Source organism: Sinohyriopsis cumingii, unplaced genomic scaffold, assembly GCF_028554795.1.
Source record: "Sinohyriopsis cumingii isolate HCF-2022 unplaced genomic scaffold, ASM2855479v2 utg002530l, whole genome shotgun sequence".
Lineage (NCBI taxonomy): Eukaryota > Metazoa > Mollusca > Bivalvia > Unionida > Unionidae > Sinohyriopsis > Sinohyriopsis cumingii.
In genome coordinates this window covers 85,566-100,901 of record NW_028316239.1, presented here as the reverse complement: position 1 = coordinate 100,901, position 15,336 = coordinate 85,566, and the positions used below count along the sequence as shown (strand labels likewise).

General features: G+C 35.5%; 2 protein-coding genes across 2 annotated transcripts in view; both read left to right on the top strand.

The window, feature by feature from the left end:
• Positions 1-15,336, top strand: part of LOC149770176 (guanine nucleotide-binding protein subunit beta-5-like) — a 99,236-nt gene that overhangs the window by 4,825 nt on the left and 79,075 nt on the right. Inside the window, exon 2 of the mRNA XM_089949278.1 lies at positions 14,420-14,556. Coding sequence (XP_089805404.1) covers positions 14,420-14,556 — 137 coding nt within the window. The remainder of the gene's footprint in view (positions 1-14,419; positions 14,557-15,336) is intronic.
• Positions 814-7,386, top strand: LOC149770177 (uncharacterized). Its single transcript, XM_089949279.1, has 2 exons — positions 814-3,582; positions 4,350-7,386. Exon 2 carries the CDS (start codon positions 5,612-5,614, stop codon positions 6,278-6,280), a length of 669 nt encoding a protein of 222 aa, XP_089805405.1. The 5' UTR covers positions 814-3,582; positions 4,350-5,611; the 3' UTR covers positions 6,281-7,386.

The following is a 15,336-nucleotide window of genomic DNA, read 5'->3' as shown; positions in this document are numbered from 1 at the left end:
AATGTAGCACAGAGAACAAATTTTGTGTTTGATTCTGGATCAAATGGATAGCCAGTGTAAGGTACAGAGCAGCGAGGAGGTGTGCTCTGATCGTGGTACTCTAAGTATGATCCGAGCAGCTGTGTTTTGAAGTTTCTGAAGTAGATATTGAGATGAACCAGACAGAATTGAGTTACAATAGTCCAGTCTTGAAAGTACTAATGAACACACGTGTTTTAGTGGCATCAGCTGAAAGATATTTGTGAATTGAGCTGATCCGTCTCAGCTCAAGATATGTAGCCTTGCATATGTTCATGACATGTTGGTGCAATGTGAGAGTACTGTCCAGAGTAACACCTAGGTTTCATACTGATTGTGTGAATTTAATGTTGGCGTTGCTGATATTTATTGTTTTAGGTAAAGGATGTGAATGAGAAAGTCTTTATGTTGTAATCAGAATGGCTCAGTTTTATCATCATTCATCTGCAGCTTGTTACAAGTCATCCATGATTTCACATCTGAAATGCACCTCTCTACACCTTGGATGGCAGCATCAACTTCATTTGGGTGGCTAGATTTGTATATTTGGGTGTCATCAGTGTACGATTGGTGAGACACTGGATGATGATCTATGACACTTAAGAGCGGCTGAGTGTACAAAATGAAGAGAACAGGTCCAAGAACAGACCCCTGTGGAACACCACAACATAGATCAACTGGGTTGGAGTGTATTCCATTTGCAGATACAATTTGTGTTCTGTTGACCAAGTAGGACTTGAACCACAGTAAGGCTGTATCATGAATGCCAAATACATGCTGGAGACGGTGAAGTAATATATCATGGTCTATTGTGTCAAATGCTGTAGACAAATCAAGGAGGGTGTCAGGACTGTAATCTTCCCGCTATCCAGTGCAGAGAGAATTAACTACTTTTAGAAGAGTAGTTTCAGTACTGTGGCAAAGGCGATTGTACATTGCTAAAAAGACTGTTTGAATTTAGATGAGATACAAGCTGGGATAGAACAACCTTTTCTAAGATTTTTGAAATGAATGGGAGATTAGAAACTGGGCGGTAGTTCTTTAAATCTTCATGGTCTAGTGTTGGTTTCTTCAGCAGAGGCTTTACAATGGCAGTTTTGAAAAATGATGGGAATTCTCCAGATGAGAGAGAGGTATTAATAACATCAGTTAGTGAAGGCAATACTGGATCTAAGCACTCAAGCAGCAGTGATGTTGGAATTGGATCAAGTTCACATAACTTTGGTGCACTCTTCATGATTGTACGTACGAAATCCATAGAGACACATTCAAATGCTGCTAATGGTTGCCGCTCAAATTCTGTATCCCAACTGTATGGTGACGACGAGTCAATTGATTCAAACTAAACAGTCTGTGTTGATTAGCAGTAATACATAAATTTAAATATACATTGAAGATGTATGCAGACAAGTTACATACAAGCATGAATTAAATAGTATACCACACTTCATACATGTAGAAAAAGAATATTGGCATAATTTTGTGGCAGGGGAAAATTAGGCACAGCTGTTGATAACTTGGAATTGCATCACCATGTATAAGCAATGCAACAACGGGACCCATATACATTCAAAACTGTAGTTCCATCATGAATAAATACATCAAGGTGGTGGTGGTGGCAAAACTGTTATGGGTCCTTATGTTGCATAAATAAAGTCATCTTAGGTGTAGCAACTCCTTGTTAGGGGTTGTGCATCAAAACCATGGTAGGAGTTGGACAGGCTTGAATAATAGGTCGTTCTGTTTTTATGAGCAAAATGAAGCTATTTTAAGGAAAGTACTCTTCTTTAACCAAAGATGACAATTCTTTGCACACATTGGCATGCTTATTCCCAACAAGGAAATTATAAATGTAAATCTTTTATTGGGGACCCCGAGTGGTCTAAAGCGCTCTCCATTACAGATTACTGCCATCTCATCTCTGTCTGCGTGGGTTCGAGTCTAGGATTCGGCTAATGTGGGTATGTGAGAAAGCTTGCCAGTAGCTTCTCGTCGGTCGGTGGTTCTTTCTGGGGTTTTCCCAGGTTCTTCCTCCACCATTAATACTGGCCGCCATGCATAGCCTATCGTGTGCTGAAAATGGCATTAAACCCCACAACAACAACAACAATCTTTTAGCAACAAGAAAATTATAAATTTAAATCTTTTATTGGCAGGTCTGGCCCAAGGGCAAGACGAATGAGGCAACCGCCATGGGCCCTGCACTAACTTGCAATGCAGTTTTTATGCTTGAAGCCCAGAGCTCATTGCTTGCTGCCTTGGGCCCCACAGATCCTTGGGCCGGGCCGGTTTATTGGCAATCATAGAAAATATAGCAGCATAATCTTTCACTGGCAATCGTAGAAAATATATTCCAATAACAATATCAATATAATGTTGAGACTTATTTCAGGGTTCCCACGCAGGTCTGAAATTCTGAAAAAAAGTCTTACATTTGTAAATTGCTTTTCCAGACCTACTACAACAATGACAACAACAACAATCCACTAACCCTTAACTACATGGTTATCGTTGAGCCAAGTCTTATCTAAATATGTTTGCCCTGTTCCCAAAATTATCTAATTTTGTGCAAGTAAGCATGCCTCTGAGCAACAACATCTTGTCGTTCAACAAAATATCTCTGATGTGGTCCATTTCTGTAAAACCTGAAATTAAAAACAAAAAAATCTATAAAACAAAATCAAGTGTAGAGTGTTTGCCATCCGTTTCATGATTTCCTTTAGTATATCTTTATCTAATATGGTTTTTCAGTCAAAGCATGTAACAATATTTTTCCTAAACAAGCATATTAGCAGGCTGATTTGAAGGACAGTTAATTTATTTAAGGTTACTACAAACAACTCAGCATACAGGCAAAAGATTTATCCCATCTTTAACTGTGATCTTTAAAATTATGCTCTTGTAAATATTTTTCAACTTTCCAGTTATAATAATCTACCTGATGGTATGAACAAAGAGCAAAAGGCCATCAAATAATTTCTTCAGGTCCATAAACAAAAGCAAACAAAAGATGTACCCTAATTAGTGGTGAAACAATTAAAAAAAAAATATATATATATATATATATATATGCAGGGTTCGTAGGGAGCCTTAAAAACTTAAAATAAAAAACCTAAAAGTTTGATAAGAAACCTTATAAATTAAAAGAAAACTGTAAAATTCTTCAACCTGAATCAGCAGTAAAAAGGTAAATTTAAGTTTTATACAAAATAGTCGGCACTGCACGATCAAGAAAAAAAACGTAAGCTGCACTGGCAATCAACTACAGTTGTACATCCGGGTTATCAGCAACTTGCACAAAGTCATCCAGTTTTTCTTGGCTTGCAGTACTGGTGAGCAAGACATGTTTTCAAATGAGTTCGCTGTCCAAACTGCAGTGCACTCCTTGGATGGAAAAAGATGATGTGTTTTCTGCTAGATGTAAATTGTGTAAAAAAAATCATTCATTATTATGAGATTGGGTGGAAGTGGCTTAGGAATAGGCACAAAAGGAATTAAACATGAAGCGGATGAGTACAGCAAACAGCATATCATCCACATTTGACTTGAAGAAAGTCTTGACTTGTGAGTATAAATATACCTTATCTGTCTGTCTGTCTATCTTTCTCTTTGTTTGAATTATAGTGTCAAAACTAATTTTGCAGAAATCTCATTGAATTTGAAGCCAGTCATACTATTGACCGGAGCAAAGGAAAATACTGGGAGCAAAAAGAAAAACTAGTGAGAGGTTTTAATTTTTCAAAATACTCACTATTCTTGTATTTTCTAGGATATATATATATATATATATATATATATATATATATATATATATATATATATATATATATATATATATATACACTCTTTACTTTCTCTCATGAGTTGGTGGTTCTTCCTGGGTTCTTCCGGTTAAAATGGCGTTAAACCCCACAACAGCAGCTCTTTACTTTTGCATAATTTTGCTTTATCATTGTTATCTGTGACATAAATATGTATAAGGGTATTAAAAGGGAAACAACTGTGTCATGACTGTAACAGTAAGCTTACCTCCCATAATTTCAAATTTACAGTTTATATATAATTATTCAAGGCGTTTACCTTTTATTACTTTACGGTGGGCTTCATTCAAATTAATAATGATAAAACTAAATCAAGTTACAAAAGTAAATAGTTGCGTTGAAACTCTTCTGACAAGGTATTCATTGCAGTATATTGAATGTGTAGAAAGTACCAGCAGTATAAAAATTATACCATGAAAAAGGCAGAATTAAATTACAATAAAATAATATTTAATAAATTCTTAATGATATATAAATGTAAAATTTCAGTTGTTTCTTTTCTTTTTCTAGCTTCAACAGCCTGATTCAGGAAAAATACTGTTACCACAAAATCCGAATTCTCAACCATCCTGTTCAGTAGTGTCTGCTACCTCAGCATCTGTGCAAGGTCACGTAGCAAAAGAAGACATATTAAAAGCAGAAATTATTTGGACATTGCATACAATGGATAAACACTGCAGCTTTTCATCCAATTCCGGAATAACAAAAGTATTCCAGTACATGTTTCCTGATAGTGCAGTTGCCAGAACATTCAGTCTCCCAGACAGGAAAACATCATATTTGGCTTCATTTGGATTGGTTCCATATTTTACATCTCTTTTGGAGGATCTGCTAACATGAGAAGAGTTTGTTTTGCTCTTTGATGAGAGCATGAACGATGTCCTTTAAACTTAATATATGGATTTTTCCATGTTCAGTTTTGGGATCAGGGCACAGTCAAGACCAGGTATTTAACATCGAACTTCCTTGGTCATTGTACTGCCTCAGATATGGTCTCAGCATTTGAATTTGTGACAGCAAACCTGAATTTGAACACTATGATTCAGTTATCTATTGATGGGCCAAATGTTAATTGGGCTTTTTATAAGAAGATTGATACTGCTTTGGCCACTGAACATGGTGTCACATTGTTGAATGCAGAAAGGTGTTCACTTCACAGTGTCCATGGTGCATGCAAGACAGCAATGAATGATGTTAATTGGAAATGAGATAAAATTCTGAGATCCCTTTTCCAGCTTTTTCATGACACACCTGCAGGAAGAGAAGATTTTGTAAATGTTACTGGTACTTCCACCTTTCCTCATCAGTTCTGCAAACACAGGTGGTTAGAGAACACCACCTTTGCTCAGAGGGCTTTAAGTCTGGTAGAACCTTAAGAAAATATGTTGGTGAGGTAATGAAATCAAGTGTTTCTGACCGGATGACTGAGTCCTTTAAGATTGTGAAAGAAGCCATTTTGAAGGATGAATTTTTGGCACCTAAGTTGGCATTTATTTCTTTCACTTTCCAAGCAAGTAGAACCCTACCTTACAGAATACCAAATTGATGCACCGATGCTACAATTTGCTTATCATGGTCTAAATGCTATTAGCATAGGCCTTCTAATGAGGTTTGTTAGCCCAGAAAAGATTGAGGAAATCAAAACAACAAAAGACACGGTTACCGGTACATTTTAAGTGACTGACTCATTAAATCGTGTAACCAGACACAAGGTTGCTGTTGGTTTTATAGCATAGTCTATAATTAATGAACTAAAAAAAGGCACAAAAAAAATGAGTGAACTACAAATCTTAGAATTTAAGGATGCATACAAAATTATTCTTGTTTGTTTTGCTGGAAAATTCCTCACAAAATCTCCACTTCACTATGGTTTAGTGAAAGACATGCCATGCCTTGACCCTGCTGCCATTTTAGAAAGTAAAGCACAAGCAGAGGCTGAATTGAAGAGAATCGTGCACTTGTTAATCAGAAAGAGAAAGTTCAGTTGTTGTGATGCTGGTCTTAATGAGTATTCAGCATTTGTTGACTCTGCCATTAGCTATGGATCGCTTGGATCTTTTTCAGGAAAGAAAGAACATATTGACACTTTTCTTTATGACAGACTTGCTCATCAGCAGCAATATTCCAACCTTTGGCAAGTTGTGAAGACCTTGCTTCTCTTATCACATGGGCAAGCCACTGTTGAGAGGGGGCTCTCATTAAATAAAGAAGTTGAAGAGATAAATGTAGCAGAAAGATCTTTGATTGCCAAAAGGGTCATTATTGTCGTCATAGAGCTGCTGGTGGAATCAATAAAATTGAAATCACCCCAAGGCTGCTTATCAGTGCCAGCAGCGCATACAGCAGGTATGAAGCATTTCTTCAAGATGAGAAGAATAAAAAGGAGACTGAGACAACAACTAGGAAAAGAAAAGCATTGGATGAGGAAATCATGGATTTGAAAAAGAAAAAAATTAGCACTAATTTATGATAAAGAAGCAATGAACAGTTTAGCTGATGACCATGCGTTAAAAGCTGAACATCACAGGAACCTTACATTCATCAGCACATCAAATAGCTTAAGGACATCTGTGGAAAAAAAACCTGGAAGAACAGTTGGATCTGGACAAGCAAATCAATGATAAACTAGAAGCATTTAAATATGTCTGAATGTTGCATGACACTTGTGCAATGTATATTGCTCTGATTTTGTGTGTATATATATATATGATTTAACCTTTCAATGCTTTGTTCATTAAGTTCATTTAGATCTTACCTTGCTAAGGAAAAGAAGTTCAAGTCATCGTATTAAAAATAATGTAAAATTGATGAGTATGCTATTATTATTTAAATGGAGAATTCATCTTAGACAGCTGTATGAGGCACATACAATTATTTTTTTGTCAGTAACAAAGAAAACACCCTCTGGCCTTGTATAAATTAGCAAACACAGCATGACTCACTCCACTGGTTTGAAATTTGGAAACCCACCAAAAATGAACCATAAACTACTTGAATCATACATGGGAACCAAGCTTGGGTTACTCAGGTTAATCATGGTAAGGAAAAATGGAAACCAGTCTAGAAATGCATGAAGATTAATCAGAGTATATATGGGTTTGGCTGACCAGGATTGGTTGATAATAAAAGTTAGATTTTAGTAAAATTACTCTTTTGAGAGCTCATCCATGTGATAACTTAAAGAAAAGCAAACACATTGTTTTATTAATGGAATTTGAGTCCTTTAACAGTCTTAGAACTTGACTGTTTGGTGTGGAATTTAAAGCACATGTTTCAAACGTAAGTATATCCAGAAAATGCAGCAGCTGATATGGTTTTCTCTGCACAGAAGCTGTCATCTAGAATGCATCTTTAATCATGAGCATTCATAAATTTAAAGTTACTGATTTTTGAATATCATGATGTTTGCATAAGTTTACTATGGAAATTTAATTAGTTGTGTGAGTCCTGGAATGTTTCCATTTTTGATCATACATGTAATCAGTGACTGTAAGTTACTGTTTGTACCTGAATCCCAGCCTCCGCACAGTTGGTGGATAATGATTCATCTAATTCTCTTTCTTTAGAATCCTGTGCAGATGAGGCATGGTGACTATCATGGATTTCCTGTATAAATTATGGATAGTTCTGCAGAACAAATTCCCATAAAAGTTGTCAAATTTTCTCCTATTTGATGTCGTAGGCATATTCTGTTTTTTCTTCATTTCATTGTGCATTCTTCTTAAAACATTCTCTAATAACAGTTAGATAAGCTAATAAATGCAGTTTAATTCACAAGATAGACATTTCTATACTGCTGTAATTATATCTTTGTATGAAATTGATATATAATAGAAATGTTGCTTGTCTCTTAAAAATGTAATAATTTATGAAGCAATCTGCACCAAGAAAATTATTTCAGTTTGACTTATGGAACAATCACATAACTTTACAAACAAGTGATAAAATAAGTGTTAGTTCTTAATTATTGTTATTTGATTTTGTATCATGCAATGTAAAGAATTGTTTATCTATATTTTAAATTTAGCTAAAGAAATTTTGAATAAAATTTATTATCCATTTTTGGTTTGTCTTCCATGTACAGTGAAATTTTGTCCACTTTTTAATAAGGATGTTGTTCTTGACAATAAACACACTGTGAACACATTTACAAGTTTATTTGCACCATCCGGAAATTCATGAAATATCTGGAAAATACAAAAGTTGTAGTCTTTCGAAAGGGGAATATTTGGGAGGATATGAAAGTTGATATTTTGGTGATTGCATGATAGAGATATGACTGATCTTCTTTTTAGCTGAAATATTTTCTTTTCTTATTTCTCAAGCTAATTAAGGATATAATTTGGTTTATTTTGGCATACCGCAGTACGAAAGTTTTTGCAGTAACCTGCTCTAAGTATTGTTGCATTGTTTATCTGACTACGGGCCGTGTCACCTCCAATTTTATTATCTATTTATCTCAGTACAAGGATAGAAAGTTTTTGAAGTTACAATATTGGAATATATTTACTGTTGATTTAAAATTTACTGCATTCGGTAGTGAAGTGCTACAGTAATTCAATTAACTCACGTCAACACATGTTACAATCACAAGTAACTGAGCAGGTGCTTAAAGACAGCTCACTTTTGAGGAAAAGAGACTTTGCAGCTGTTCTTCCGACCATTTTTAGTTTTTTTGTTTTCAATCTTATTATGATTAATACATTTTGGACTGTAATTCAAAGAATAAACAACAAACAGTAATTATTACTGAACATTCTTTATTAGATTAAATTGATTAGATATGATATTATAAATTATATAAGGTGGAATGTAGTGTCGTTGATCATAAATTTTACCATACTTTACTGTTATTTACATAAATTAATGAGTTTGGAATAAAATTACAAGATAATGCCTGGAAGGCTGTCCATTATGAGTGCAGAGTCACGTTTTCCTTTGACTTTAGTTTGTCAGATCCAGACATTTTAAAATAATAAACATTTCAGTTAAGATTTTGTCAGGCTTTGTATGCATCTTTGAGAAACAGTGAATTTGAAATTTGTCTCCGAAGTACCAATCATTCATTATGGTGTATGTAGTAAATCTGACATTTTTCTTTTTCTAATTTTTGTGGCAAAACCATCATACAACAATAGTACACATTTTTACTATTGCTTTTTTGTCAGGCATTGTATGACCTTATGAAATGTCAACAGATTTGTTGTGTTTATCAACATATGTTTCGATAATCAGTCAAATGAACAGTTTATAAAATAACAAACATTTCAGATATGGCTTTGTCAGACTTTATCATTATTTAAAATTATGTGAAAACTACCTCAGTTTGGTATGCTCAGATTCCCAAAGTGATCAGATATAACTATAGCTTTTTGGTTATCTTCAACAAAGATATTTTGCATACACTGCTTAATATCCATCAGTCCCGGCTACATGGACATAAATAAGTTTAAAAACTTCTTTGCACATGGATAGAGAACTCCACATGGATTCATTGCGATCAATTTACATGATCCAGCAACTCAATATTGCATGGGTCTTGCATGCTCATCTTTGGTTGAGCAACCCATCAGCACATATATTAAAATGAACATCAAACAGTCACATGTCAGTAAACCTAGCAATGTGCATGGCCCATTATTAGTTTTGCACCCAGGAGGAGACATGCTAGGCCTTATTCCTGTAATTTTTTGTCATGGGTCATTGTGGTTTTTTCATAGCATGTTCAATTTAAAAAGAGATTGGTACATAGCCCCATAAATTTACCCCTTGATTTCAAAACACCACAGTGAAGTCTGCTAAATGTGCTTACATACAAGGCTTGGATAGGCTTTTGGCAATTAAGAAATCAATAATTATTGAAGGTCTTGGATGTAGAATTGGGCCTTAAAAGGGCCCAGGTAGGTCACCCCCAAAAGGTATGTCCACCCCCACCCTGACCCACACTGCTAGCATGTTCAGCATATAGGAGACATTCCGGTCATGTTGCATATATATAATGAAGTACTTTACTCATCATTTAATAACCACAGTTTCTACATTGAATGTTATCATGTCTACTTTGGTCGATTTGAAAGCAACATTAATGGTGTTACATTGAAATCTCATTGATGGTTATTGCGTGCTCTGGTCCAGGTTAAATAATAACTACCAATCTGGAATTCTTTGTGTGACAGACAGGAACTACTAGTAAAGCAACAGAAAAACTTTGTGCAAAAGTCATTGATATGTAAAGTATTTAAAACAGAGGTGCCATCAGGGTATGCAATTGTGTGAATCTGCAAAGTTTGTACGAGTTCGCGCACATGGAGAACAGTGATGCATGAAAACTCTTGCAAATTAGTTAAAAGTCCCATATATGAAAATGTGCTTAGCAAAGTATATCTGTTTTTCTTGTTTGCTTTCAGCAGTTTTTTTAAATTAAATGTAGAAAGGGCAGAATACCTTGCCTAATTAAAATACATACAATTTAAAAGTAGAATGCAATTTTCATGTTTTTATCCATAAATTTATCCCTGCAGATACTATGCTACAAAACCATATATCCATATCACAGTTAAGGTAAACTGAATAAATAAGGATGAAAAAAATTGAAATTAAAAAGTAAAGGTATTTATTTGTGTAGCTCTAGCTGCACACTAGGCAGACTATGGCATTGATGGGCTAAAAACCGTAATATGGCATAATGGTACAGATCGGAAATCTGGTATGTTAGTCAATAAAGTAAGTTAGTGAAAAATCCTATTTTGGAGAGGATGTATATAAAAGATATCTGTGTGCTCAGAAAATTGTAAATAACAGCACAAAGATCAGTTCCCCAGTATCTTCAAGCTGACAAATCTAGTTATGTATATGCCTCTGTGGAAGGAAGCACAGAAAAATATTCATGCACAGATAAAGAACAGAGTGTGTTGAGAAATAATTAACAGATTAATACTTATGCAACTAGAGGTGACATCTTTTAAAGATTTTGATTTCAGCTGAGCTCTTAAAAAATGGAGCAGGATGAAAAAGAGACAGATATCGAAATGTTTAGTAATTATTGAACTATTACAGTTTCCTCCCCCCCACCTCCTTTGTTTCTACTCTCCCCTTTTTTCAGTGATAAAGGGTGAAGTCCCACTTAAGATAAAATCCTGGCAACATCTCTCTGTAAACTGTATGTTGGGAACAAATGTGGAACTTCTCTTTTTATGCACAGATATTTTTTCAGTAAATGAAAGTGCTGATGGAATAAATAAAATTAGCACAGAAATAGCAAGGGGCAGATTTCAAACTGCTCGAAGTCATCACCTTTTATAAATTAAAAAAAAAATACAGAATAGGACTGAGTGCTGTCAATAGTTTTCCTTCTTTATTAACAGATACCAGTACCTGTAGCCACAGCAGCCTTTAGCATCTGCAGGAAGTACAATTTGATAGATTTTATTGGTATTCATCCTCATTCCCATGCCTGGATTTGTTCTAGATATTTTCATTGCAAGAGGAAATTGCTTTATTCTGTTTTGAAGATAACATCGTAATGTCTTCCAAATTTAAGTGAGACATGAAATTGGTAATATGATGTTTTCAAAGCATTTAATATGTGATGCAAAACAAAGGGTCTGTTGGCTAAAGTTAGTTAAATGGAGTCAGTGGCATCGCTAGGGGGGTGGGGGGTGCGGACCGCACCGGGTGACACCATCTCAGAGGGGTGACACCAAAATGAAAAATTGCAAATTTTACAGAGCACACACTGCTCGGTCTAGTCGGATTTCATAAGCGGATAACCGATCATAGTTAAATACATGACTAGCAGGCACAGCAGTGGCGTCGCTAGGGGGATGCGGGGGGTGCGGACTGCACCGGGTGACACCATCAGAGGGGGTGACACCAAAATGACATTACTAAGGATTCTGTATGGTCTGTTACGGAAGGAGGACCATGGGGGTGACACCATGAGTTACCGCACTGGGTGACACCAACCCGAGTGACGCCACTGAATGGAGTCACCATTAAATGACCTAAAACGTTGAATAAAACTCATTGACAACCAACATGTAGTCTGTTAGAAAGTATTTTTGTTTTCTTGTCATCAATGAGAATGCATATAAATATATGATAACTTTTTCTCAATCTGTAATCTGCATACTGGAAATACAACCAGAATGTTAGCTTACATAAACGGGCACCGCCTACCTTCCAAAGATGGAAAGACCTTCAAGGTCATTTGTGTATCGATATATATCATATCACAGGCTCTGTATTGTGAATTATATGATATGGGGTGCAGGTGTATCTTTTCAATCCTAGAAATAACTGGCTAAGGCTTGGGAACATTTCAGAATGTACGGACAAATTTTTCACTTTCCTAACAGAAAAAGGAAGGCCAAATTTTCCATTTCTTAGTCGACTTTGTCACCCACTTTGCCTAGGTGCATGAACCCTGATATCTCTCTAGGATTTCTCTTAAGAGCTTCTTGTCCTTTATTACTCTCATAAATATTTCAGTATCTCTTTTCCTTGAAATTTTTTATTCCTACCTGGAAATATTAAAATTCTGTCAATTTTATAATATATTTTGACCAAGACATGGCAAACTCCACCAGGCAACTCACCATACTTATTGTAGTGACCTTGACACTACTGAGCTCGGAAGTAGGGCACTACCTCCAGATGCACAACAGGGCCTCGAGTGGCCGAGTGGTCTACAGCGCTCTCCGTTATGGATCACTGCCATCTCACCTCTGTCTGCGTGGGTTCGAGTCTCTGATTCGGCTAATGTGGGTATGTGAGAAAGCTTGCCAGTAGCTTCTCGTGGGTTGGTGGTTCTTTCGGGGATTTTCCCAGGTTCTTCCATGTTGACTCCATTTGTGGTAAACAGTTCCCTAGGTCTGCTACTTGATCGGTTTAATGTTTCCGTAGGTTTGTTCTAAACTTTTAGTTTTTGTCCACGAGTAGTTGTATTAGGGTTAACTTAAAAAGCCGACTGATGCTGTCTGATCATCAGTTTTAGACAAGATCTTAAAAGTCTCTGTTATATCTCCATTAAAGGTGTCAACGGGTACCCGGGTACTCAATTCATAATTACTCGGGTAATAAAACTAGCTTTAGGGTACCTGTTTAGTCCATGTAAAAAAAAATGTTTTCAAATTCAGATCAAAGATTATGTCTGGCGACATCAGGAGTGAGCGAAACACAGAATAACGAGTACAGTTTGAGGCTTGTGTCATGACATTGATCCATCATAGACCTCCATCTACTCGTCTTGTATTTTCTACATGTGCAACCATTGGAATATGCAAACTAATGGAAAAAAATAGTCAAGAAAACAACTGTGAATTAAACATAACCTTTTTAGTGGCATTTCGTTTTCATCAATAGTACAGCTACTTCTCTCCAGCTATTGAGAGTTCTTGATCAATGAACAGAAATATTTGACAGTGGTGGAATTATACACATGATATATATGGTTTTAATGAAGGCTTTCTATGAAGATCCTAACAAACGTTTACCTGTGAAGTTCCTCACAAACATTTACTTGGTAAACTCAAGTCATATGGTATTATTAATTAAACTTGGATCCAGAACTGTCTTAGCAATAAAATAAACAAACAACCAGTTCATATCAATGGCAGTTACTCTACATGGAGTAGTGTTACTAGTGGTATACCATACAGATCATTTCTGTGCCCAATGCTGTTTGCAATCTTTATTAAGCATTTGCCCAACTGTGTACTTCTGCAGTTTTCTTATTTGCTGCTAACACAAAAATTTATAGAGACACCCAATCTCAAGATGATGTAGACATTATCAAATATGATCTCGACAATCTGTTTGACCTTTTTCAAATAATGTTGATATTTGACCAATTTTCCAATTGTCAGTACTAAAGCTGCTATTGAATATCGTACGAAGTGGTTTGTCCATAGTTTCTGCTAATTTGTATGGAACCTTTTGATGGACTTGGTACAGACCAGGTTGTTTCAATCTGTCTCAGTCCTACAGTAATTTATTTATTTCCATAAATGTGGGTATGTGAGAAAGCTTGCCAATAGCATCCCATGGGTTGGTGGTGCTTACTGGGGTATTCCCAGGTTCTTCCTCTATATGTTATACTGGCCACCATAAAGCCTACATGTACTGAAAACCCACAACATATGTTTTTCGTCAGGACCAAGATTTTTCAATAATTTTGAAAGCACAATGAACTGTGGACATTCTGTGGACATTTAAATGTTGTTGCTGATTGCCTTAGTGTTATTGCATTTGAAAATGTGCTAAATGGCACCAGTTTGGATCAATTTAATATCAGTTATTGGAAATTTGTTGCATTAATACTTTGTTTTGAATCTGTTCGACCTGCAGTTATATGATTTATACTACATGTTCCAAAACAGTTGCATTTCCAATACAAAATAATTAATCCACAATTTTTTAAAATTAACTAGGTTTTTTTTTTTCTCCATGAATACACTGCAGTTGGCAAAGAACTTGTAAGCTGCACAAAGTCAGATTTTGTGTATTACAGATGTGCATGACCACATATTTCAGAAGCAAAGGAATACAGATTTTTAGTTTCATTTTGTGCTCAATTTCAGTGAGCTGTGTTGCTGGCAAGGTGGACTGCATTGCTAATTTTTCTATGAAACAGAGACGCCTCCTAAAGGGTCACCAGGGGAAAGTACTCTGCATGGATTGGTCATCAGATAAACGCCGAATTGTCAGCTCATCTCAGGTATGTAAATGAAAAACTAAACAACACACACACCCAGAGTAGATATATTTATAGGGCAAATGGGATCAGGACTTGGGCCAGTCATTTTAGGAATGAAAAAATCAATATTAAGGAATACAAAATTTGGACAATATTTTGATTATATTGAAGAACTCATTGTCAAATATCAACAGATCAGTGAGTTTATTAATTGAATGTAATCATTTGTAAACAAATAACTTGGATGGAACCCAGCTCTTCATTGTGGTTGCATCTACACGTATTGCATTTATCTCCCTTCAGTCTATGTCAGTAGGAAACTTATGCCCCCTCATGAACAGCAATTAATAGGCATTGTTTGATCAAGATTTTGTCGAATTTTAGTGAGCTTACTTGCACCACCTGTTTAATAATAACTCACTACTGTATTCCATTGATTGGAAATGTCAGCTATTGTACAGACATAGTAGTGAAATGAGTCTCTGCAGTAGATACAGTTGTATTGTACTGTAAAATAAGTAGCCTAAAGGTTTATAGGTCAGTTTAGCTTTAGTATCATAAAATTTGAATCTCTTTGTGCTTATAACTTATTTTTACTTGTTTTTATATTTGTTTAACTTGTACTGTATTTATCTGCATAATCTGTAAATAATTCCTTGTATAACGGCCAAAATTGCTAAGCTATGTGTTGGCCAAGGGTATAAAATCCATTTCTTATTGAGTCAATTGCTATACTATGTGGCTTCATATTTTTAATTGCTATACTATGTGGCTTCATATTTTTAATTGCTATACTATGTG